Raw genomic sequence first — 26,204 nt, 5'->3', positions numbered from 1 at the left:
TGGGGCTTGTCCCTTCAGCACAGTGTCTCACAACCCTCATGCTGAGAAACTTTTTCCTAATATCCAATCTGAATCTACCCATTTTTTTTTTTTTTTTAATTCCCCCCAGTCCTATCACTCCCTGACACCCTCAAAAGTCCCACCCCAGCTTTCTTGTAGGCCCCTTCAGATACGGGAAGGCCACAAGAAGGTCTTCTTGGAGCCTTCTCCTCTCCAGACTGAGCAGCCCCAACTCTCTCAGTCTGTCCTCATAGCAGAGCAGCTCCAGCCCTCTGCTCATCTTCATGGCCCTGCTCTGGACACCTTCCAGCACCTCCAGATCCTTCCTGTAATAGAGGCTCCAGAGCTGGACACAGTGCTCCAGGTGGAGGTCTCACCAGAGTGGAGTAGAAGGAGAGAATCACCTCCCTTGCCCTGCTGGACACAATTCTCTTGATGCAGCCCAGGCTCACTGCTGGCTCCTGTTGAGCTTTTCTCATCCATCAGCACCCCCCAAGGCCTTTTTTCCAGGGCTGCTCTCAAGCCAGTCCCTGCCCAGCCTATATCAGTGCTTGGGATTGCCCCAACCTAGATGCAGGACCTTGCATTTGGTCTTGTTGAACCTTGTGAGGTTGGCTTGGACCCAGCTCTGCCGCCTGTACAGGTCCCTCAGGATGGATCCCTTCCCTCCGGCTGTCTGTTGTACCACACAGCTTGGTGCTGAGGGAGCCTCAGTGCCACTGTCAATGTCACCAACAAAAATGTTAAACCAGAATGGTACTAGGACTGATCCCTGAGGGATTCCACTTGTCTCTGGCCTCCACTTGGCCATGGACCCATGGACCCTATGGGTGCAGCCATCAAGCCAGCCAGTTCTTTATCCACTGAGTTTTCCCTAATAAAGGAGCTCTTCTCACCCTTTCAGTGAACCAAAACCTCTCTGAGTCCTTTATAGTGTGAGGGTCACCTTCTCATTTCTTCTTCATTAGCAAGATCTGTGATTTCTGATGTGGCATCTATCTTCCTGCTTGCTTCAGATTCCTCCCCTCTTTTCTGTACACCCCTTCCTTTTTCCCACATGCCAGCTAAGTGCAGTGTTATTGCCTCTCTTACCAGTAAGACCATTTTTTTCCCCAACCAGAAGGATATTTTGCCTTTGCCTTGCTAAAATTCCTACTGCAGGAAAATCCTTCCATTGCAGTTGGATACCTCACTGTGTCTTTGGGGATAAAATTGTTTGTCAAGAATGGGGTGAGTTATCCCAGAACTGGGTGGGTGGGTGGTTGCACCATTGTATGCACCTAGAAAGAGGAGGGTCACTGCTCCCTACAGCATTGGTGGAGCATGTTCTGAGTCTTATGATCACACAGTTTTAGAAAGAAATCTATTATCTGAGCTCCAGGCAACTGGGGAAAACTGCTATGAATGTTCCCAAATCAGAGAGCTAATGAAACTCCTCGTAAACTTTCATAAATCTTGTGGGGTTTTAGTGCATCTCTCAGTCCTCAAGGGTTCTGATTGCCTAGGTTTGGCAGAGCTGAGACTAGGGCTGTTCCAATCTTGTTAGTCTCTATTACAGCAAAAAGTAAAGGCCAGTCCCTTAGGTGTTCTTCTGTTGTCTACTTAGGTATTACCCTCGACTTTCACTTTTGCTGCAGAAGCATTAGGATGAGATACTTGTTTTCTGCATGGTCTAGATATGAATCCTCCTCCATTTACCTCGAGCAAAGCACATAGCAGTGCATTGAAAATAAAAAATTTAAAACTAAACAAGCTGTATTACCATGGGAACACCTGCTGCCTGCAAGAGGATCCGTGTGTTTCTGATCAAGCCAGAGATGCTGAGAAATGAAAAGAAACCCTTGGTAGCCACTGAAAGCTGGATTTCCATGTTCAATCTGCAAATAAAAAAAATTACTCTGTTGTAATGCAAATGCTGTTACTCAGCCTGGGATAGAAATGATTGCCAATTAAGAGGCAACTTCTTTCAGTCACCTCACCAGTAATACTCTGTCATGTGTGGGATTAACTGATAGAGCAGGAGATATTACAGGCTGGGATTTTCCTCCCTTGGAATTCCAGCACACATGAACAGCCATATAGAGAAGAATTTAAACTGTGGTTCACCTAGTCTAATTAAAAGAAAATGTTTTTGTTGCCATTTGCAGGTAGGCTCCTGAAATCTAACAAGCTCCTGGGATAACACAGCCCCCTCTCTGCCCACACAGACAGGAGGAAAAGCAACACCAAAACCCCTGTGGGCTGAGATGAAGAGAGTGACTGAGATGATAAGATGCACAATTGCCTCAGCCTGTTTGCAGATAAAGGCAGCAAAAAACAGAAGAGGCAGAAGCCAATGACCTGCCCCCACCCCCTGACCTGCAGTCAGCCCAGTGTAAAAGACCAACATGCCAAACCTGGAAACCAGAAGCAGCAACTGGAACAGGAAGCCTCTCACGTTAACTTCCAGCCCCATGACACTTTGCTTCAGCCAGCATTTTCATTTTGAAGCTGGCATGACTGCAGCGCAGTGTTGAACAGCAGCAGCTTAAGCTCACCCATGACACTCCTGCAATGATTCAGTGAATCTTCAAGCCTTTTCAAAGTTTGCAGATTATTTCCATGCAGTATCAACTTTGAGAGGGTACTTTCAAAATTTCTTCTGCATTCCACTTTCTCCTTAGTGAACAGCTTGTGATAGGAGAGCTGCATGATGTCAAGGAGCATCACACACATTTGAGTGCCATGAGTAAAAAGCAACACTGAATTCTCAGACTATTATTGGCATCTTTCCCTTCCTAGTACCTCCAATAAGGATAGTTTGTAGTGCTTGATTTTGTTCACTATCCCATCACGTTCTAGGACAAGAATATCCAGACTTTCATTTCTCCTTGCTCAGAGCTTGCTCAAGACTGTGTGGCTTACTGAGGCCTTCTAATATCAGGCAACATCTTCCTGGATCTCATCCCCACGCCTGCTAATAGCATGTGCCTGTTCAGTGAGGGTATTCAGGCTTGACAACAAAAGGCATGGGCAAGGGTTCTCCAGTAGGATGTCCGGAGAGGCAAACCAGTTGACTGCACAAAGATGCTAATGACTGTCACAGGCTTTAAAATAATAGTTTACTCTGTTGGCAGAACATATTTAAGGCACTAATTACTGTGGTAATGCAGTAGAGCGACTGTTCATCTCCTCTGGGACCTGCCTCTGGCAGCAACTTGTACACGGCTCCTAAGTAAGAAAAAAATGACTCAAGCACATAGAGGAAGGGATTGTTTGCAAACCTCTCCAGAACAGGACATGTCCTGGAGCATGTCTTACCATCTGCAACAGCATTTCCTCCTGACCTTCCAGCAGACATGCATTAAAGCACACTGCCTGGCTACCCACAATCCTCTGTAGATGTGTTACTCTGATGTGGTTTGTTACGGCAGCAGACTGCATTTGTGTACTCTGCACCGCGTCAGGATGTAGCAGTTCCTGCCTTGTCAGTGAAGATGCAGGAAAGCAGCTAGTCTGTTTTTAACTGCAATGCTGCAGTTGCAAAGATTTCAGATGTTGTCTAATTCATTTCTACCTGGCAGTAGGTAGGAAGCCTAAGTCTGAATTAAGTAGGGGAGGATTTCTGCTGTGTGTTGTGGCTTGTATGCAAACTTCCCGGGATATTGCAGTGCTTATTGAAAATGTTCATCTGCCAGGGAATTAAAGCACACTCCCTCCAAGAACTAGGCTTTCCTAAGGCATCAAGTGCAAAAGTTAACACTTGTGAAAATCCTGTCTGTCTGTAGCAGTACTCCATGCCATGCCATTACTCAGATTGATGTAAATGGACATGTTTTTGCTTTCAAAAGTGAATCTAGAAATGGATCTCCATGTGGATGTTAAGTAAAGTAGTTGTAAATAAACGCCACATGTCCCACCACAAAGGAGTGCCTTGGAATGGTGAATGTCCACTTGGTTTTGTTTCACTGTGTTTCTCTGTAATGTGGGACAGGAAAGATTGGCTTAGTGACTAGAAGAGATGTGTTTGTTTCTGTGGAAATAGTGAACAATCAAACTTGTAAAACTTTGAGTAAAATTAGATTGGGTTTGAGGTTTGCTTTCTTAAATAGAAACTGGCTTTTAATCACTGTCTCTGTTAAGTATAAAGGTGCATTTTTTTCTCACTTTTCCCCTTGTTTACTACCTGAGGATGGAGAATGGGGAAGAAAATGGGGAGATGGAAGCAAATAGCTAAAACATTTTAAAATGTGGCTGGAGTCACATTTAGCATCAGTGTCTTACCCCTTCTGCCACGAATATAATGTGACATTGTAAATACTGCTGTAAGGGGCTGCATTTTGCCCCCAGAGAGGTATTCTTGTAAGTAGTGAGTGAAACAACCCTCTTTCTACATGTCTTGTCATCTCTTGGGCATCCTATGTTATCATTTTAATAAATCTGCTAAGCCTCCATGGCAACTGGCTGTGATAACAGCAGCCAAAGCAGGCTAAGGTGGAAGAAATCCTATACAGTACAGAATAGAGTTGTATTTCTTGTTGAGTATTTTCTGTCTGGTGATCTGTACAATGTGGATTTTTCCATTTGTGACCAAAGAAAGGGTTTGTCTGTACTAAGGTTGCCACTACTTTGCTTGTTGGACTTCATGATTGCTGCCATATCTCTAGCCTCTTGCTTGCAGAATTATTTGAACTTTGTAAATGTGGTTTGAGGGGGATGCATTTTGGGGCAAGTAGGAGAGAAGGTCTGTTGTTCTTCCAAAGGCTGGTGCGCAGAAAACACACAAATACTGCTGATCTTGTGTTGTTTCTTGAAATGATCTGCTGAAGTGCCTCTTGCCTATGTTAGCGTCTCTTTGTTGACAGAGAGGCATGCTATTGCCTCTGTCTGCTGCCTTCCCATGCAGCACGTGGGAATTGCCAAAGGGCTGTGTTGGCAGGCACTCCATGGATTATATTACCTGTTTTCTTTTTGCAGGTTTCTAACTTATTCCTATCTTCTGGCCTTCAATGTGTGGCTTCTGCTGGCACCGATCACTCTGTGCTATGACTGGCAGGTTGGCAGCATCCCTTTGATCGAGTCCATCTGGGATGTGAGGAACTTAGCCACAGTGTCCCTGGTGCTGGTGATGACATTACTCAGCCTACACTGCATAGCTGCATTCAAGGTAACAGTAGAAGACATGCAGAATACAACATTTTGTTTGAAGTCATTGGTTTCCCAGACTTCAGAGGACATGGTCAGCAAGCGCAAGGTTTCCTCTCAAAAGCACCATATCATACATAACAAATACAGGCAAGCTTTGTAGGTGAAAATACCCCTCTAGCTGAATGTCTCAGTCTCTAATGGGTCTGATTTGAGGGCAAAAAACTTGCCCTAGAGTCCTGCATTCAATTACTGTCAATGACCCAATCCCACTGAAATTATTAAGCATATCTGCCTCTCCCGTAGTCATTAGTCTCTTTGTCACTTTCTTCAAACAGGACTGGGAACTGTCACCTGCAGAGACATTTCAAAATGAAATCAATTATTATATTCATATCTTTGCTATGCATCTGAAATCTAAGCATTGGCTATCTCCTGATGAGATTTCCCATCAGCAAAATAATGGAATGTTGGAAATCTGAAACATTCTGGAAAGGGCTATTTGGAATAACTAATGCAGTACTTCACAATTCAGCATTTCAGAGCCACTCTAATTGCAGAAAAAAAAGAGACTAGACTTATCCAGAGATCAGCTATGCACTTAGGTGGAAGAGATTTTTATGTGGATGATAAGTGTGGTTCTAGGATCCACATGAGGGATTCTCCTTCACTTGTATTGCAGAAGCTTCTTTAGGAAAGCTGTTGACAATAGTTTTTTGAGTAGCACAGAAGATTCTCTTCCTTAAACACACCTATCACTAAAAAGCATAGTAAGGGAGTGACCGGTTTTTAATACCTATGTTAGGCCAAAATGTGCAGGTCATGTCCATGCATCAGTCTGCCCTGGTACTCTTCCCTGTGTTTCCTGATAAGACACAAAAAATGAACCAAACATTTTGAGAGTGCAGAGTCATTAATTTAGATTATACAATGACAGATGCTATATGGTGAAAGCACCCTGTTAGGTATTCATTTGTTCTACCAGTGGGTTGTACATCATCTTGTATTGCTCTTGCTTTCAATACTCACTGCTAGAAGAGTTTGTATTAGCCCTGGCCCTGCTTACAGTGCAGTTAATGAAAAAATTCTCATTAACCCAATACCGAACCCTCCGCAAACATCCTGTGTTCTTTGAAGTTTCAATTGCTTTTCATTTCTTCTCTTGTTGTCAAATTTGGTCCTCTGTAAGATTAATGTTTTTGATTTGCTGGGGAAAAAAATCTTTCATGATTATCCAAAGTAATTTTGTGTTATTTAGAAATGATTTTAGAAATATTATAATCCAGAAAGATTCCTTGGAGTAACTGAATTGTTTCTCAAAGTGTGAAAGGAAATCTTTCAAAACACCTTGTGCACTAAATGTCTAGATTTCACCATCTTTTTGTTTTGATTTGTTTGGGGCTTTTTTCCTGGAAGGCAGCCTGATTCCGTCTGGAATTCACATTCCACTGTTTGATGCGAAACTGCAAATTCCAAGTTTTTTGTGTGAATAAGTTCACTGCTTTGGTCTTAGCCACTGTTAATGTTGCATTAAGCAATAGGAGTTTCATTCTCCTGGAATGTACTTACTGGATGCTTGTAGATTCCTTTGTGTTTTTCCTTTAACTCCAAACATGGAATAAATTGAATCTGAAGTGATCTACTTTTGCATCTAACTCAGGAAAAGCCAGACCCATCACCTGCTTTTGACAAAGTGTTCTAATCGGACTCTTGCTTGCAGCATCCCTGCAAACCCACTGTGGATGTAGAACTGGTAATGATTCCTGGGAGTCAACTTGGCCATGCTTGCCCCAGCCCTAGGTACACCTAGAGGTAGCTGAAATGCTCCACTTCTAAATTTCTGAAGCTATTTTCTGTTTTGTTTTTAATGACTCCTGTAACAATTGTGACACTGCTGTTAAGTGGTATGAAGATGGCTGTGTTGTGCTGAGTAATGTGAACTACTGAGGAAATCAAACAATAGGAAGAGGCACATTTCCTGGAAATATATTATCCTGTGTGGCTTTGGACACTGTCAAGAATATCCTCCTACAGCAAGGAGAGGGCAGTTTGGGACATGTGAACTGCAGGCACAGTATAAGGCTCTTAAGAAAGTGTCTTTCCAGATACAACAGCAGTGACCTTTTGTATTACTTTGCTTCCCCCAAGAAGGACCTTCTTTCAGTCAAGCCCCAGACAGGCTGTTTCTCATGTTTTGCACCTTGTAGGCAGCATGAGATGCATCAGTTGATTTTTCATACTTAATGAAGTGTAAGATGTTCCGCTTTTTTTTTGAAGCGGACAACAAACTGTCTTAGCAGCCATTTCCCTCTCCTTTGCCATTGCAGAGTCTAAGCAGGAAGCAATAGCTTGCAATTTCCTAAGGGATGGTTTTAGAGCAAAGCAGCATGCAGTTCGTGTGCCTTCTGTTTGAGTGTGTGCATGGTTAGGAGAGGACAAAACCTCTTGTTCATCTCCATTGGCACTGACACTTGCCCTTTCTGTGGCTTGGAGAATGGAAACATGGGAAATAATTTTGGCAGAAGTGAAGACATTTGTGCAGTGAACACTGAACTGATTTTCAGTGGCACGATGTGTATGTGCCTCTACATATCCACAAAACAAGCTCACCAGAGACTCACAGAATATATTGCATGGCCTGTAATTAGAGAGTGCAGGGATTGGATTTCTGCCTTTGTTGTCACTGAATTTTACAAAAGGTTAATTTGTTGCCACGTGTGATTAGGGTAGTAACCCTGCTGGCATGTATGTGTAGTGCAGATAAAGGACGTCTAAGGCACGAAGCTTTCTTGTTCCCTTTCATTTTGTGAATGTTACTATATCTCAGAAGGAAAAGACACAGTGCTTTGCTTGGAGCTTGTCTTTTACTAGATGTTCATCAGTTTTATGCTGAAAACTGCAGAAACAGAGAAGGCAGCTCTCCAGTTCATCAATGTTGGGAGAGAGAAGCCTCCATCCTCATCCTTCTTGTGCACTTTCACTGTTCTTCCTCTTACATAATGAGAAAGCAATTTGAAAAATTGCTTTCCATTTAATTCCTTCAATTCATAGTCCTAATCCCTCTTGCTTATTGGTGAAAGCATGATCTCCCAGTGAGCAGATCCCCAGGAAGGACCTGCTGCTCTGCAGGGTTTAGGTGCACAGCTATACTCATCATTTGCTGCAGCCATCCTTATCACATGTGACAATTAATATCCATCCTCAGGAGGACTGACAGCTGTAAAGAAAAGGCCTTCTCCTTGGTGTACCTCCCACTGTGGGAGTGTGGTGGTTTAAATCAGAACAAACTGGGTCAAACTGAACCAGCAGGTTAACCCTACACAGGAGTGAAGGCAAAGTTACACATAAAAAGTTGGGATTGAGAAACCAAAAAAGTGAGATAATAATAGATTTACCGTGCAAAATCAGATAAACATGGTACAAAATGCACAATTCCTTTAGCCTATTGGCAGAAGAAATGCAGGAAATACAGGGAAAAAACAGCATAAACCAGAAAGCCAAACTCAGTGAGGCTACCCCACTCCCACCTGACTCACTGCCATGCTACAGAGGAGATCTAAAAGCCCAAGCCAGAAGATGCTCCCCATCCCTTCTTGCCCCACTGCTATCCTATCGGAAAGACAACACCTAAGAAGCTGGAACCCAGAAGCAGCAACCAGAACAGGAAGCTTCCCATGTTGCAATCTGAACTTCAAGCCCCAGCCAGCACTTGCATTTTTGAAGCTTGCATGACTGCAGCATGGTGTGTGTAACAGCAGCAGGTTCGACTCAATCCATGACAGGGAGTGAAGGACCTTGCTGTCATCTGTGGCCAAGACTTTTTTCATAGTGACTAACGTTGCAACCGTGCAGTCCATTATGGTAATGGTTGCAATAAGCAGTGTGAGCAATCTGGCAGTGTAGGCCTAGAGCCTGACATGGTGGTAGGCCATGTCCAGCATGGGTGCAGAAGTAGCTAGCAGCATAGCAGAATAGTGCTGTGCCTGCACCGTGTAACCAAAGCAGGACACCGGTAGCTATAAACACAGAGAGTTATCTCAGAATAACAGGACACACACGTGCATCAACAATCTTGCCTGTTATTACTAGTTTAACCAATAATCTATACTAATAGTATGTGGTCACTCGTGAGGGGCCAATGAAGCCATGCCAGCAATGCCCTCCGAGTTGATATAAATTGTAAAGGTTTTCTTACTGCGCACTTCTGCTAAGTACTTCTTCTATGCACTACTTACTAGCCTGTCAGCTCTACTAGTCTGTCTGCTCTGTACTATGCTTGCATTATAATCGAACAATACTGAAGCAATAAAGGCACAATACTAGATTATACTGATCAGCTGTATTGATTCCATTCTCCAATGTGGGGCACCAGATTTAGAGACGACGGAGAATGGAATCAATACAGCTGATCAGTTTGATCTAGTGTCCATAATTAAGCAGCTCTCTGAAACCCTTTAAGACTTGGTATTTCACTGCTCTGCTGCGCAGCATGCTCTGCGAGTTTCAGCCGAGGCACCAGTTAGACTCAAAATCCTCAGGCTCTGCTCAGCTCTCTGTGGTGAACTTCCTCACCCAATCTGGTCAGCATCAAGGGTGTGACAAAGGCTTGGGATCCTGTTGCAAATGCCTGCATCCCAGAGAAACAGTAATTGGGAAAAGAGGATGAGATTTGTTTATTTTCAATGATAGCCTCAGCTGGAAGGGAAGAGACATGGCCTGCCTTCCAGCTTTGGGACTAGTGTAGTGGTTTGAGCCTTAACTGAGAGTTAAGAGCTCAGATGGGGGCAAGGCTGAGAATCTCTCCCCCATTCCCCCCTCCTTCCTCCCAACAGAGAGGGGAAAAAAGGAAGGAGCAAATCCACCAAACAATAATTTGGAGTCGAGAGTTGTCTTTAAACATATATATATATATATATATATATATATATAACAACAACAGGAAAGGTTCACAAGGGCAAGGAACAAGGATGGATGGGAGTGGGACCAAAAAAAAGAATAATACAAAACCAGTCTCTCTCTGAGGAGGCGAGGAGGCAGCAGGGAGAAGGATCAGGTCCAACCACGTGGCAGAGGAGCAGGAGGGCAGCTGCAATGGCTCTCATCCAGCAGAGGCAGGAGCCAAAAGGAAAGCCAACAGCTACAATGTCCTGCTCTTTAAACCCTAGCTGGGCAGGGAGCAGGGTGTGGAACAGACTCAGCTTCCCAGGGGAAAACGCCCTGCAGGGAGGGTAAAGTACCTGCAAGCCCTCCACCCTGCTTTGTTTGTTTTGTTTTCAGAAAAGGGCATTAACCCACCACAACTAGATAGACTACAAAGGTACCAGTGAAACAGATGAAGTGCTCTCTTTTGGGTTGCCAAGCATGCTAGTGACTAGGCCAGAGAAATAATGTGTGATGCTTCAAAAGTCCAGTAGCCTACCCAACAAGGTCCTGTAGTACTGCCTTCTTGTGCTGGAAGAAATAGTGAGCACCTGGTGAACTAGAGAGAGGACAACAATTCTTGGCGCGTCATCAGGATGACAGTTATGTCCGTGACACACCATAGGCATTAAATGAGTAGGAAAGGGAAGCCCCTTGAAGCTTTTTTGAAGCACCGCTCTGCGTAGCATTGTTAGGTCATTGCTTGATTAGCAGCACAATTAAAATGCAGCTTATCCTGTAGCTGTAGCTGCGAACCTATATTCAGAGCACAGGATGGATTAGATCCTCTTTTCTGTGCGGAACCTAATACATGGAAGACTGATAGTGGGAAGACTCATTTGTGTGTGATGTGGTAACTCAGACCAAAGTGATCTGGAAAGTTAATTTGAAACAGTAGCATTTGCACCTGACTAATCTGGGGGAACTCATTGCACTCCATAATGCTTGGCCCTCATCTTGTGTTTATACTCAGGAGCAACACTAGGAGGTACCTTAGGGTCATTTGCAGCACCTTCTACTTTTTCAGCAGGAACATGTAACGATGTGCAACAGTTTGCTCATGTCTGAGGGGGAATTCTACGCAAAAATAACCCAATCAAATAAGGAAAAATCAATCTCTAGTGTCTTTTAGGATATATAATTTTAAAGAACATGCTTTGCTGCTGCTGCATGTGACACGGTTACTGCTGTCTCTGCATTTCTCTGCCTGCTGCTTCTTATCCAAGACAAGGTATTTTATACCAAATAACGATGTCTTTAATTTGTGCTGTAATTGGCATCATGTTGCCACTTATCTGGTGGGTTTTATGTAGGAATACCATTTAGGGCATATTCCTCAGTCACTCACAGAGTATATGTCTTACTTAGTTGACAATGTTTAATACCATCAAGGAGAGGCATTTGTGTCTAATCTTTGTGTGCACGTTTCTGTTGGCTTTGCTGGCACTCATTATGTGTATCCTGGAATGCCCTGCCTACTAAGACCTTTGCCTCGCTTCTCAGGTTTGGCATTCCATTAATAAATTGCGTCTTATGGACCTTTCTGGGGAACAAATGGCTTTTATAATATTCTACAGTAGTATCAGCACAGTTGGAAAGTATGCCTAGCAACATTCGTATGCCACAACATTTACAGAACAGTACCTGCTTCAAAGGCACAGTGAGGTGAATAATACTGTTTATCAACAGTCTATCTGATGAGCTGGAAACCACAATTGTTTTCATAAAGGTCCATTTAAAATAAATCCTGCTTTCATTTTCCTGAGGGCCCTCTTGAATTCCTTCCACACAGAGAGAAGGTCAGGACTGATGTTCTTAATCCTTTGCACTGAAGTTTTTCTGTGCTGCTTCAGTTGTTAATGTTTGCTGCAGGGAGAGAGTAATAAGCCAGAAAGACTGTTTAGTGAAGGCTGGAGGAAGGAGGGTGTGGTGGCTTAGGCTGAGTGCCGACCTGGATGCCACTGCATAGGCCACACTTGAGATGTTCCAAAAGGGGGCCCTGCCCAGTGGGTGGTCACAGGAAGCCAGGTATTTCACCCATAATTCCCTGCTCCTCTATAACACATCTGTGCAGGGGTCCTCTCCCTCTCTTTCCTCCCTTGCTGTTGCCTAGGTAAAGTGGCATGAGCTGCCTCCCTTGGGCCTGCCCAGGCCCAAGGCTGGGTTCTGGGGGAAGAGCCCTGGGGGTGGTGGGTTTGGGTGTACTCCCAGGTGGGGATGGGACGTTCTTGGGTACCTTCTGGGATCTCACTCTCTTTGTCACGATGCTTGTGGTTTTCTGTAAAACTTCCATTGTTTTTCTATTTAAACTTTCCACCATTTTTTCAACCTGTTTGTCTGAGTCTTTCTTTGCCTGTGGTGGGAGAATTGGTCTCCCAACCCACGACAGAGGGGAACCCATTCAGGGCCCTGTGTGCCTTGCCAGCCATGTTTCTGGTCTGTGGAGTGCAGCAAGCAGATCAGCTGTAGATCCCTGGTGGGGCTGGAAGAAACACAAAAGCCTCCCCAGGGTACTTGCTGTGCCAGCTGACAAACAAGCAGAAGAAGAAACCTTCCTCAGTCTGTCTGATTGCGATTGCCCACCTGAATTACACAGGCAAACAAAACCTGTCAAAATACCTTTTGCCTAAGGTGTTGGGTTTTTTTAAATGAACAGGTTTGGAGTGTGGTACTCTGAGCAAACACAGCCTCCGCTGCAGTAGTTCTGATTTGGCTTACCACAAAAGATCTCATTCATTGTCTTTTCACTCCTGCAGGAGTTACCCTAGGAAGGTAATTTTTGCAGGGGCAGAGTTCTGGCTTTTTCAGGGTACTCACACTGTATTGCTGTCTTTTCAAAGATTGTGACCATTTGAGGCTGTGCCTTTAAGAAAGGGACAGTGCTAGGACACTATGGCTGAATGTTTTTGTAAATATTGATACTCTAAATGAATTTCATTGGTGGATTGGTAGAATGTAGCTTTAAGTTTTAGTGCAGCTGGAACTTCCCTTCAGCCGCTCCTCGCCGCTTTTGGCCGGGCCCTGCGCCACTGCCACCATGCGGCTCCGCTTCCCCCTCCACAACATGGCGGTGGCGGCAGCGGCCCCCGCAGCTGGGCCCGGTCCTGGGCCTGCAGTTGGGGCTTCGGCCCCGAGTGGAGGCGCCGGCGGTGGGGCTGGGGCCACGGTGGGGAACGGAGCGGCGTTCCAGGGAAGTTCCAGCTGCACTAAAACTTAAAGCTACATTCTACCAATCTGCCAATGAAATTCGTTTAGAGTATCAGTATTCATAAAAACATTCAGCCATAGTGTCCTGGCACTGTCCCTTTCTTAAAGGCACAGCCTCAAACAATCACAAAAGATAATCTCTTTGTTTCTGGTATTTTCTTCTTTGTATTGGAATTAATCCTTCATGGCACACTCAGAGCTGAAAGGTTTCAAAGTGGCACAATAGTAGGACTGAGTAAGAGAGTGTAGGTGGAATGAGGACGAAGAAATTTACAGCTGGAGAAGATAATGATGCTCATTGTGTCTGCTCAAGTTAGTGATGCTACCACAAGGCTGCCTAGTCTGATGCAGCCCTCTGACTACTATCCTTAACTAGTTATGCAGTTAGGGAATGATGATGTTGCAACCAGAACTCCCAGGGTTATCAAAAATTACTTCAAGGCCCTGGGGGATCTCGTTGAGGGGTCAAGTGCACAAATAATTTTTTCATCAATACCCTTAGTTGCAGGAGGGAATACAAGAAGGAACAGGTCAGCAGTTATAGTCAACAAGTGGCTTAGAGGCTGGTGCAACCAAAAGAATTTTGGGGTTTTCTATCTTGGAGAACTTCCTACTGCACCAGGTCAGCTGGCAACAGATGGAGCACATCTCTCCTGGAGGAGGGGAAAGATCAGAGTGTACGAGAATGGCCTCTCCCCCAAAGGGAAAAAGATTCTAGGAAGGGAATTGGCAGCTCTCATAGATAGGGCTTTAAACTAGATTCGAAGGGGGAAGGGGCTGAAACCAGTCCTCCCAGACAAGAGTCTCAGGGTGGTAAGCTGGAGCCAGAGGTGAAACCAGCAGCCCAGCTGAAGTGCATGTACACTAATGCACAAAGTAGGGGCAACAAACAAGAGGAGCTGGAAGCCTTGCTGCAGCAGGAAAGTTATGATGCAGTTGCCATCACAGAGTCATGGTGGGATGACTCACATGACTGGAGTGCTGCAATTGATGGCTACAGGCTCTTCAGGAGAGACAGGCAAGGAAGAAGGGGTGGAGGGGTGGCCCTGCACATCAGGGAGGCACTAGATGCCATTGAGATGGAGATCAGGGATCATCAGGTTGAGTGCTTGTGGGTAAGAATTAGAGGGATGACCAGCAGGGCTGACATCCTGGTTGGACTCTGTTATAGACCACCCAACCAGGAGGAAGATGTTGATGAAGCATTCTATAGGCAGCTTAAAGCTGTCTCAGCATCAGCTGACCTTGTCCTCATGGGCGACTTCAACCTGCCTGACATCTGTGGGATCTCAACACAGCAGAGAGGAGGCAGTCCAGGAGCTTCTTAGAGTGCATGGAGGACAGCTTCTTATCCCAGGTGCTGCATGAGCCTACCAGGGGCAAGGCTCTGCTTGACCTCCTCTTCACCAACAGGGAAGGGCTGGTGGGGATGTGGTGGTCAGAGGGTGTTTAGGGGCCAGTGACCAGGAGAGAATTGAATTTTCAGTACTCAGCCAAGCTAAGAGGCGCAGCAAGAAGACCTCCACTCTGGACTGCTGGAGGGCAGACTTCAGGTTGCTCAAGGAACTAACTCAGAAGGTTCCTTGGGAAACAGCCCTCAAGAACAAAGGGGTCCAGGAGAGCTGGGTGATGAGCTTCTGAAGGAACTAAGGGAAAAAAAGAGGGTGTATCATCTTTGGAAGAAAGGGGAGGCAACCCATGGAATGTTTAAGGATGTTGCTAGGTCTTGTAGGAAGAAAATTAGGGAGGCAAAAGCACATTTGGAGCTTAGACTGGCCTCTGCTGTGAAGGACAACAAAAAGTCCTACTGTAAATACATTAATAGCAAGAGGAGGGCAAGGACAACCTCCACTCCTTGGTGGACACGGAGGAGAACATTGTAACAAAGGATGAGGAAAAGGCAGAGGTACTTAACACCTTCTTTGCCTCAATTTTTACTAGCAGGACAGGTTGTCTGCAGGACTGCTGGGCTGCAGAGCTGGCAGATGGAGCCAGGGAGCAGTATAGTTCCCCTGTGTTCCAGGAGGAGGTGGTTAGAGATCTCCTCAGCCGCTTGGATCCCCACAAGTCCATGGGAGCAGACGGGATCCATCTTAGGGTGCTGAGAGAGCTGGCAGATGAGCTCCAAGCCACTCTCCATCATTTTTCAGCAGTCCTGGCTCACTGGAGAGGTCCCAGGTGACAGAAAGCTGCCAAGGTGATGCCCATCCACAAGAAGGGCCGGTTGGATGAGCCAGGGAATTACAGGCCTGTCAGCCTGACCATAGCGACAGGCATGATTATGGAACAGTCATCTTGAGTGCAAGCACACAGCACTTAGAGGATGGCCAAGGGATCAGGCCCAGCCAGCATGGATTTAGGAAGGGCAGGTCCTGCCTGACCAACCTGATCTCCTTCCATGCCCAGGGGACTGCCTGGTGGATGTGGGGCAGGCTGTGGATGGAGTCTGCCTGGACCTCAGCAAGGTCTTTGACACTGTCCCCCACAGCAACCTCCTGGCCAAGCTGTCAGCCCATGGCTTGGACAGCAGCTCTCTGAGCCTGGTTAGGAACTGGCTGGAGGCTGAGCCCAGAGAGTGGTGGTGAATGCTGCCACATCCAGCTGGCAGCCAGGCACTAGTGGTGTGCCCCAGGGATCAGTGCTGGGCCCTGTGCTCTTTAACATCTTTATTGATGATCTGGATGAGGGCATTGAGTCCATCATCAGTAAATTTGCTGATGACACCAAGCTGGGGGCAGGAGTTGATCTGCTGGAGGGTAGAGAGGCTCTGCAGAGGGACCTTGACAGGCTGGGCAGATGGGCAGAGTCCAAGGGCATGAGATTGAACACATCCAAGTGCTAGGTTCTGCACATTGGCCACAACAACCCCAGGCAGTGCTACAGACTGGGGTCAGAGTGGCTGGAGAACAGCCAGGCAGAGAGGGACCTGGGGGTGCTGGTCGATGGTAGGCTGAACTTGAGCCTGTAGTGTGCCCAGGCAGCCAAGCAGGCCAATGGCATCCTGGCCTGCATCAGGAACAGTGTGGCCAGCAGGAGCAGGGAGGTTATTCTGCCCCTGTACACTGCACTGGTTAGGCCACACCTTGAGTCCTGTGTCCAGTTCTGGGCCCCTCAGTTTAGGAAGGAGGTTGACTTGCTGGAAGGTGTCCAGAGAAGGGCAACAAAGTTGGTGAGGGGCTTGGAACACAGCCCTGTGAGGAGAGGCTGAGGGAGCTGGGGTTGCTTAGCCTGGAGAAGAGGAGACTCAGGGGTGACCTTATTGCTGTCTACAACTACCTGAAGGGGGTTGTAGACAAGTGGAGGTTGGTCTCTTCTCCCAGGCAACCAGCACCAGAACAAGAGGACACAGTCTCAAGCTGCACCAGGGGAGGTTTAGGCTGGATGTTAGGAAGAAGTTCTATACAGAGAGAGTGACTGCCCCTTAGAATGTGCTGCCCAGGGAGGTGGTGGAGTCGCCATCATTGGAGGTGTTCAGGAGGAGACTTGATAGGGTGCTTGGTGCCATGGTTTAGTTGATTAGGTGGTATTGGATGATGGGTTAGATGCGATGATCTTGAAGGTCTCTTCCAACCTGGTCTATTCTATTCTATTCTATTCTATTCTATCCTATCCTATCCTATCCTATCCTATTCTATCCTATCCTATCCTATTCTATTCTATCGTATCCTATCCTATCCTATCCTATCCTATTCTATTCTATTCTATTCTATCCTATCCTATCCTATTCTATTCTATTCTATCCTATCCTATCCTATCCTATCCTATTCTATTCTATTCTATTCTATCCTATCCTATCCTATTCTATTCTATTCTATCCTATCCTATCCTATCCTATCCTATTCTATTCTATTCTATTCTTGGGCTTAGTTAAACATTGGGCTGCCCAACTCTCGAGACATGTTCATTAGGACTCTCTTGTTGCATGTTGTCTCTTTGCAGCAAATTCAGCATGAACAGAGTTGCTTTTCCAAAGATCATGCTTTTACATACTGCAAGCAGTGCACATGTATTTAAAATTTACCTTTTGGGTTGTTTCTTTGGTTTTTGGTTTGTTCCATTCTGTTTTTACCTTTTTCCCCTGCGTGGTGTATCAGCCTGCTGTCATGGATTGAAAGGGAAGAGGGGAGAAGAACCACAAGGTCAATTCCAGTGCCTGGAGCAATTTGGAATGTTCCACATCTCTTCCAAAGATGCATGTGCTCTTGCTTCCTGCTTAATCAGCTTGTCAAGTGGAATTAGAGTTTGCAGAGATTAAGGACTGGGAAAATGAGTTTATGTCTTCAGGGAATTTTAGAAACTTGGTTAAGAAAGTGTGGTGGTTTGGCCCTGGCCTGGAGGCCAGATACCCACCAAGCCGCTCTATCACTTCTCCTCTTAAGTGAAGAGGGGAAGAAGGGAAAGAAAATCTAACAGAAGCCGGGGATAAGATAGGAGCAATTTAATAACACCAATAAGCAAACAGCAATAGACCACGCAGAAGCAAAGAAAGCAGAGAGAGAGAGATTAGTCTCTACTTCCCATCAGCAGGATGGTGGTCGGGCTCGTGCAGCACGGCTCTCTAAGCTTGGTAGTTCCTTGGGAGGATAAACGCCACAGACGAATCCCCCACTTCCTTCTTTCACTTCCTATTTATACCTGAGCTGATGTCATATGGTATGGAATATCTCTTTGGCCAGTCTGAGTCAGCTGGCTCAGCTGTGTCCCCTCCCAAGATTTTGCCCACCCCTCAATGTACTCCTGGGGCAGGGAAACGTTGAAAGGACACAGCTTGAATACTGGATTTAGCTGTAGCCAAAACACTGCTGTGTTATCAACTACTGCTGCAAAAAAAACCACCACAGCACTAGAACAATACTGTGAGGAGAATTAACTCCAGCTCAGTTCAACCCAATACAGAAAGACCATAAACACACAGCTGAATGGCTGGGTAACAGGTCTACAGGGGAAAAGAAAGTAGTAGATACCAAAATTTTACTTTAGTATACTAAAATAAAAAGTGAAATATCAGTGGAATATACTTCTGAGCCCTGCTGTGTATTATAGGATTGGGAACTGACTACTTAGTCTTTCATTCTGTGGTTGGAAGCCTGATATCCAGAGCTGTTGAGCATTTAGTGAAGAAAATAAAATTTGTAGGCACTTAACAGTTTTTCTGAAAAATAGGCTGCTTTACCTTGTGGCCATGACTGGAAATGGCAAGTCAGGGTCTTCTGAGATACGTGCCAAGGATTTCTCTTCAGATAATCCTGGGTTAGGAAGTCAGTGATTACTTTCAAGGGGATTGACTCAGTTTCTGACTTGTGTCATTCAACTGTCCACCAGTTCCTGTGTAGAAGCTGCTGCTGGTGAACTGGAAAGTAGTTTCTGCTGCTAACAAATGCTGGAAGTAGGTACAATGTGTCAAGTGGTTAAGAAGCAGTCAGAAGGAACAATCAAAATGGTGTTGGAAATCTCCATAGCTTTGGACTGTCTGTGAAGAATAAATTCTGCTTCTTTCCAATCATTAGTAACTGTGGGTGATGTTATCAGGACTAGCTGATCACCAAGGAAAACAGTTATTTTAGGAACACAGTGAGTTGCTAAGCCTGGCATTCAAGCAGCTGGTGCTATTGAAGATACTGGACTTTTAGTTTTGTGTTTGGTTTGGGTGGGTTTTTTTGGGGGGGTTATGAGATGAAATAATAAATCTCTTGATAAATGGCAGTGGTTATGGAATTTGTGGCTCTGTATGAGTAAGATGATTAAGCTGGGTGTTTGAGCCAGAATTGAAGCTAGGCAGCTACCTTTTCTTTACCAAGTGTTTGAGGTTTTCAGACCATCTGTTGGCACCTGACTTTTGGCAGCAGAGCAAAATAGCCACAGCTCCACGGTGCCCTCCTGTTTGGCCACAGAACACAAAGATGTATATGTCCCATTCTGATTTCTGCTGATGATCTAAAGAAGACTGTGCAGAAGGTCCATGGAGTATGGTACAGTTCTGCCATGATGTGTCTGTGCTTGCTCCAGTGAGACGGGGACTTGGGAGCACCCAGTGCTTGCTTGATTCTGTGAGCTTTGCATTCAGCAGATAGGAGTTTCTTTCTCCTGTGAAGGGATGAATCCCTAGGGTTGATTCCTGTTTAGTTTAAGTTTGCTTTTTATCACCTTATGCATGAATGCAGAGTGAATTTGACATGCTCCAACATGCTCCTTTTAGCTTTAATGACATACATGTGGAAAGTGCAAGAGTAGATTTGTACAGATCCTGACCTTTTGCCAGGTGAGATGCTGCCAGTGACCTGATGCAGGCTGGTGAGGAGTCATGCTGCTGAGCTGCTTGTGGCTTCACAAGTGACTGCTGCAAGAAGAAAACATTAATTAAGTTCGTGTGCAGTCTGCACTGGGAGACTGCACAAATGGATGTTAGGAGTAAACAAGAAGTGTCCTCTCTCTGTGCTCTACAGACAGTAATGTAGCTCCTTGGAACTCTGTGTCTCTTTGATGGGTAATGCACTTACCTCCTAGGCCTGCGTGCATCCAAGAACGTGTGACAGCAATCATTATTTCTATAAAGCCATGCACTAGCAGCTTTCCTGGATGCCAGCTTTTCTGTGCTTGCAGTCGGATGTTCCAAGCATAACATCTCACTGGCGGCAGTGGACCATCCAGAGCTAGTTGGCAGAGGGTAATTTATGCTTGAGGTAGGAAGAAAGTCTACTCCATGGAGCTATTGGTGGAGAGGTGACACTTGCCTTATCCTCAAAAAAAACAGTTAATGGAAGGAAGAAAAAACATTTCAAGGTACAATTTGTTTGGACTTGTTTCCTCAGCTGCTGTCTACCCTGAGGTGTGACTTTGTCCAGCTGGGATGAAGGTTGTCCTCTTCGCTCCATTTGGCAGTGGAGGTGCCAGGGAATGTGAACATAAGTCCTGCCATCACAATGTGAGACTTAAAGGATCTGGTACCTCAGATGATGCTTTCTAAATGGGAAAACCAGGAAATGTAAGTGGGCTTGTGCAAGTCCATAGTTCATGGCATATACATGGAAAAAGTCTGCACACCTCCTCTGTTCATACTTAGTAAGCTCTGGCTTGTAGAAGCCTTGTGACTTAACAGTAGTCAGGAAATACTTATGTGTAGCTCAGTAATGTGTATTAAGTGCAATATGGGAGGATCCTTTTCAGTTGTAAACTCAAGATATTCTTCCTTTTTGCCCAGATTGACAAGGAACCATTTTTTGATGATTTATTGCTGTGTTGGTAGTATTTGGCCTTGGACTGATTCTTGGCTATTTTATTGGAGTTATTGTGACAATTTTTTGCCTTGCCTTTGGGAGAAGTAGTGTTCTTTAGTTCTTTGCTAGGTCTATGAAAGATAGCAGATTAAAAAAAAATGGCATCTTTATTGGTTTCATTTGTTGGTTTGGTTTGTGTTTTGGTTTGTTTCCTTTTGGTTTGGGTTTTATTACAGTGTAATGATGGCCTAATTCTAAGTAGAGGCAGACTAATTTGCACCACTCACCCCCAAAATATCAGCTATAGGGAGTCATAGAATCATAGAATTGTTAGGGTTGGAAGGGACCTCAGTTCCAACCCCCCTGCCATGGGCAGGGACACCTCACACTACAGCAGGTTGCTCACAGCCACATCCAGCCTGGCCTTCAAAACCTCCAGGGATGAGGCTTCCACCACCTCCCTGGGCAACCTGTGCCAGGCTCTCACCACCCTCATGGGCAACAACTTCTTCCTAACATCCCAGCTGAATCTCCCCACTTCTAGTTTTGCTCCATTCCCCCCAGTCCTATCCCTCCCTGACACCCTCAAAAGTCCCTCCCCAGCTTTCTTGGAGCCCCCTTCAGATATTGGAAGGCCACAAGAAGGTCTCCTGGGAGACTTCTCTTCTCCAGACTGCACAACCCCAACTCCCTCAGTCTGTCCTCACAGCAGAGCAGCTCCAGCCCTCTGCTCATCCTCGTGGCCCTTCTCTGGACACCTTGCAGCACCTCCAGATCCTTCCTGGAACAGAGGCTCCAGAATTGGGCACAGAGCTCCAGCTGTGGTCTCACCAGAGAGACTCTCATAGAATCAACCTACCTTTAACAGGAATCACTCTGAGTAGTTCAAGGGTGCTTTCCCCACCCTGACCTCTGTGAGAGATGGGAAGCCAAGTGCTATGTTTCCCAAGGAAAGCGCTGTCTGTAACAGGAAAGGCCTCTCTCTGTAAAAGGAACAAAGGGATCTAGAAGTTCTGGTCCTAGCTTTTTTACCACTCTTTAGGATCATGGAATAGTTTGGGTTGGAAGGGACCTTAAAAATCATCTAGTTCCACCCCCCTGCTATCAGCAGGGACACCGCTAGACCAGGTTTCTCATTTGGCTTTCAGCACTTCCAGGCTTGAAGCCTTCTCTGGGCAGCCTTTGCCAGTGCCTTACCACCTTCATGGGGAAGAATTTCTTTCTAATACCTTATCTAAATCCAGTTTGAAGCCAATTTACCTCATCCTGTTACTACAAGCCCTTGTAAACAGTTCCTCTGCAGCTTTCCTGTAGCCCCCTTCAGGTACTGGAAGGCTGCAGTAAAGTCTTCCTGGACCCTTCTCTTCTCCAGGCTGAAGAGCCCCAGCTCTCTTGGTCTATCTTCACAGGAGGTTCTCCAGCCCTCTGATCATCTTTGTGGACTCCTCTGGACCTGCTCTAATGGTTCCATGTCCTTCTTGTGTTGAGGGCTGCAAAGTTAACATAGGACTCCAGGTGGGCTCTTACCAGCTTTTTAAAAGCTTTTACTACTGCTTCAGGCACCTGATTCTGCCACCTTTAGCTCAGACATTTCTTCAATGGGCTCATATGACCAGAGCAGTGAAACAAAATAAATGATCCCAATATTATTTTTTTTTCTCCCCTGAAAAATGTAGCAAGCAACAGATTGGGGTTTTAATTTAAAAAACTGGTGAAGGGCATCTCCTGTGCCTTGTCTGGATGGAAGATGAGGGGGCAGTGTCTGCTCAGCAGGTTTGCTGATGATACCGAACTGGGAGGCTTGGCTGATATGCTTGAAGGCTGTGTGGCCATTCAGTGAGACCTGGACAGACTGAGAGCTGGCAGACAGGAACCTAATGAGGGTCAAGAAGGACAAGGGCAGAGTCTTGCACCTGGGCAGGAAGAACAAACTGCAGCAGGACAGGCTGGGAGGGGATCTGCTGGAGAGCAGCCCTGTGGAGAAGGACCTGGGAGTGCTGGTGGCTAACAAGTTCTGCATGGGACAGCAATGTGCCCTGGTGGCCAAGAAGGCCAAGGGGATCCTGGGGAGTATTAGGAGGCATCCAGCAGATCCAGGTAGGTTCTCCTTCCCCTCTACTCTGACCTGGGGAGACCTCACCTATAATGTTGTGTCCAGTTCTGTGCTCCCCAGTTCAGGAGTGTCAGGGATCTGCTGGAGTGAGTCCAATGGAGGCTACAAGGATGCTGAAGGGACTGCAGCACTGCCTGGTGAGGAGAGGCTGAGAGCCCTGGGGCTGTTTAGTCTGGAGAGGAGAAGACTGAGAGTGAATTTAATAAATGTTTATAAATATCTGAGGCCTGGGGGTCATGAGGGAGGGGACAGGCTCTGCTCAGTTGCACCCTGTGATAGGACAAGGGGCAATGGATGGAAACTCCAGCACAGGAGGTTCCTCTTCAACATGAGGAGGAAATTCTTCACTGTGAGGTTCACAGAGCCCTGGAACAGGCTGCCCAGAGGTTGTGGAGTCTCCTTCTCTGGAGACTTTCAAGACCCATCTGGACATGTTCCTGTGTGACCTGTGCTGGATTCTATGGTTGTGCTCTGGCAGGGGTTGGACTTGATCTTTGAAGGTCCCTTCCAACCCCTAACATCCTGTGATCCTGTGAAGATCCTGCTGCACACTTTCTGTAGCCCTACAGTCCCAGTCCCTGGTATTCTTGCACCATACTGTCTTGCTTGTCTACTGATTTATATATCTATTAGGGCTTCCATGGGAAGGGGACTAAAAGATGAACCTACTAATGAAGTTTTGATAAGGATAAAGCTATGGGAGAATATAATGTGATATGGGACTTCTGCTGTTTGCTTTTAGGCATCTGTGGTTATCACCTGTGGCACACACAATCCTTTCAACACACTGTGGTTGGATTTGTGTCCATTTTTCCTGTTTTCTCTGAGGTGCCTAGGTGAGCAGATGTCACTTGCTGGGAAGTCAGGGACAGATAGCTCTGCTGTGCCTCCAGCCCTCACCTGGCTTGGAGACAAGAACGTGCAACTCTTGAGTTAGGTTTTGCTCAGTATTTAATTAGTCAGTATAAACTATTTAAGGAAGTGAGAAATAAGATCTGGTTATGAACAGGCAATTTTTTTTTCCTCCAGTATAAATTCCAAACTATGGACAGGCAGTGATTTAGGAATTGCTTGCAGCAGAGTCTGCATCCAGACCCTGCTGTTAATGGTCCCAGATGAGTTTCAGATGACCAGAAACCCCACCTGCACTTCCTGCTCAGGCACTTTCCCCAGGCTTTCCTTCTGGGCAGGACCCAGCCACAGGGCCAAGGTGTCAAATGCACAAGTGCCAGCAAAGATTTTGGAAAAGTTAATGACTGGATAGAGAAGAGAAACCTGAAGTGAGCTCTGGAGCGAGTGCAGCATGAAGTCAGCAGTTTGACCTGCCAGCTCACAGGCAGGACCACATGTAGCACATCAGCCCAAGCCTGGCTTTCCAGGACCAGCTCTTCACAAGGTCTTCTGCCGCCTTTAAAAATGGCACTGCCAGATGCAAAACCTTTCTGATTTCAGAACCAGAACTAAGTAGTGCCACAGAGATCTGTGCTGCTCCATGAGGCTGGTTTGTGAGTGCTGGATTCCCATCTCCAACCCCTGCCTAAGGGGCTGAGCTGACAGCCCTCAGTGACATTAAGCAAGAGCTGTGACTTACTGTGAAAGGAGAAAGGACCTCCTTCAGCTGAGCTAACTGCCACGCTTTCCTCTTTCCCGTTTGATGTACAGGTTTTATTTGTCTTTATACAGCATTTGGTTTCCTTTGCTTATCTGCAGTGCTGCAGCCTTTAACAACACTGTATTCTTCTTAGAGATGTCAACACAGTGTCACAGTATCGCCAAGGTTGGAAGAGATCTCGAGGATCATCGAGTCCAACCTGTCACCACAGACCTCATGACTAGACCATGGCACCAAGTGCCACATCCAGTCCCCTCTTGAACACCTCCAGGGATGGTGACTCCACCACCTCCCCAGGCAGCACATCCCAATGACGAATGACTCTCTCGGTGAAGAACTTTCTCCTCACCTCGAGCCTAAACTTCCCCTGGCACAGCTTGAGACTGTGTCCTCTTGTTCTGGTGCTGCTTGCCTGGGAGAAGAGACCAACTCCTTCCTGGCTACAACCACCTTTCAGGTAGTTGTAGAGGGCAATGAGGTCTCCCCTGAGCCTCCTCTTCTCCAGGCTAAGCAACCCAACTCCCTCAGCCTCTCCTCACAGGGCTGTGCTCAAGGCCCCTCCCCAGCCTTGTTGCCCTTCTCTGGACACGTTCAAGTGTCTCAATGTCCCAACCCCCAACTAGGGGTTCATTTCCCAATTAGTGATTTAATGAACAGCAACTGGAGAAATAGCTGGTTCATTTGAAAGCAGTTTTTCCTGGGGTCTGAGAACATTTTCTACATTAGCAGCACACTCTATTTGGCTCAACATAGCTTCTTGTGCATCTGGGTCTTTGTTGTAAACTCCTTGGTTACAGTGGTGTCAGCAGATGGGTACCACAACTAGGCAAGACAAAGTGGAAGGGGAATGTCAAATGGCGGGAGAAAAATGGACTGTATGTCCAGACATATGTGGGAGGGAAGCTGGAGCTGACCTGGAACTGATAATTTGCTTTCAGAGTTGAGCTGTCACTCTTAATGCCTTTAAAAAAATGATTATTATTTTTAGCATTCATTTTTCTATGGTAATGGTAAGTTAAAATAAGCTCTGCTCATCAGCTTTATGTATTGTTGTCAGATTTGTCTCTGGGAATAATACATTTTAGATGCTGTTGTGACTGCAAGAAGACACTAGTAACTGTGATTCCAAGACACTAAAAGTGGATAATAGAGGTAGTTAACTGAGGTGATGTTTAAAGCAGTTGTCAGTAAAGAAGTCTGGAGATGTCTTCAGAGTCTGCTTATCTCTATGCCTCATATTCCTCTTTGAGTTAGGTGTACTTTTGGTGATCCTGTGGCTCAGCTCCTCTAAAGTGACTTCAGAGCCTCCTGGCATGTCCCATTTGGTACCCATAGGCAATATTCCCTGTGTTTCCCACCGAGTAGGATAAATATTTTTATGCTGAGACTTTGCATTTCAGCCGCAGACCAGGCCAGTGGCAGCTGGTGGTGCAAACGCATGAGAGGTTGAACTGCTTAGCCTCATATCAATGACTGAGCATCATTCCTCTTCTTCAACATTTCTAAATTTAGATCAGTCCAGTAAAGAGAAGTCCATTTGCTCTCCAAAGTTGAGAAATTGCCTCCAACGATTTGGAAGTGCTGCATCCATTTTGTGATTCTTGCTGCATCTGTTTCAAAGCATGACAAATCATCTCCCCATGGCTTGCAGAGGGGAGGAGGCAGCAGTATCACAGGGCAGGAAAGCATAGGTGTCTGCCTGGGTGGTGTAACAGGCCTGATGCTATATAGCCTGATGTCATTCTTTGAGATCATCAACGGAAAGCAATTTACTCTTTTGGGGTGGAACTAAATCTGAGACTTGACTTGTTCAGGATGGTTTGAGCCTCTCTGTGGCAGGGATGGTGGCTGCTGATGGCAGCACCTTGAGATGCTTGTGCCAACTGTGCAGAGCACAGCTGTTTGGAAATGCGTCTGGCAATTCAGTTGCTCCTCAAAGAGAAACCAACTTTAATGTGGGTTGGGAGATAAGTGAAGGGACATTAACTGAGCTCAGATAAAAGACCTGAATTTT

At 45.9% G+C, this 26,204-nt stretch overlaps 1 protein-coding gene across 1 annotated transcript in view; it reads left to right on the top strand.

Moving 5' to 3' along the window:
* TMTC1 (transmembrane O-mannosyltransferase targeting cadherins 1) overlaps positions 1-26,204 on the top strand; it is a 178,622-nt gene that overhangs the window by 94,014 nt on the left and 58,404 nt on the right. The window contains exon 7 of the mRNA XM_054167616.1: positions 4,957-5,146. Coding sequence (XP_054023591.1) covers positions 4,957-5,146 — 190 coding nt within the window. The remainder of the gene's footprint in view (positions 1-4,956; positions 5,147-26,204) is intronic.

This window comes from Dryobates pubescens, chromosome 15, assembly GCF_014839835.1.
Source record: "Dryobates pubescens isolate bDryPub1 chromosome 15, bDryPub1.pri, whole genome shotgun sequence".
NCBI lineage: Eukaryota > Metazoa > Chordata > Aves > Piciformes > Picidae > Dryobates > Dryobates pubescens.
This window is presented reverse-complemented; position numbering and strand designations above follow the sequence as displayed.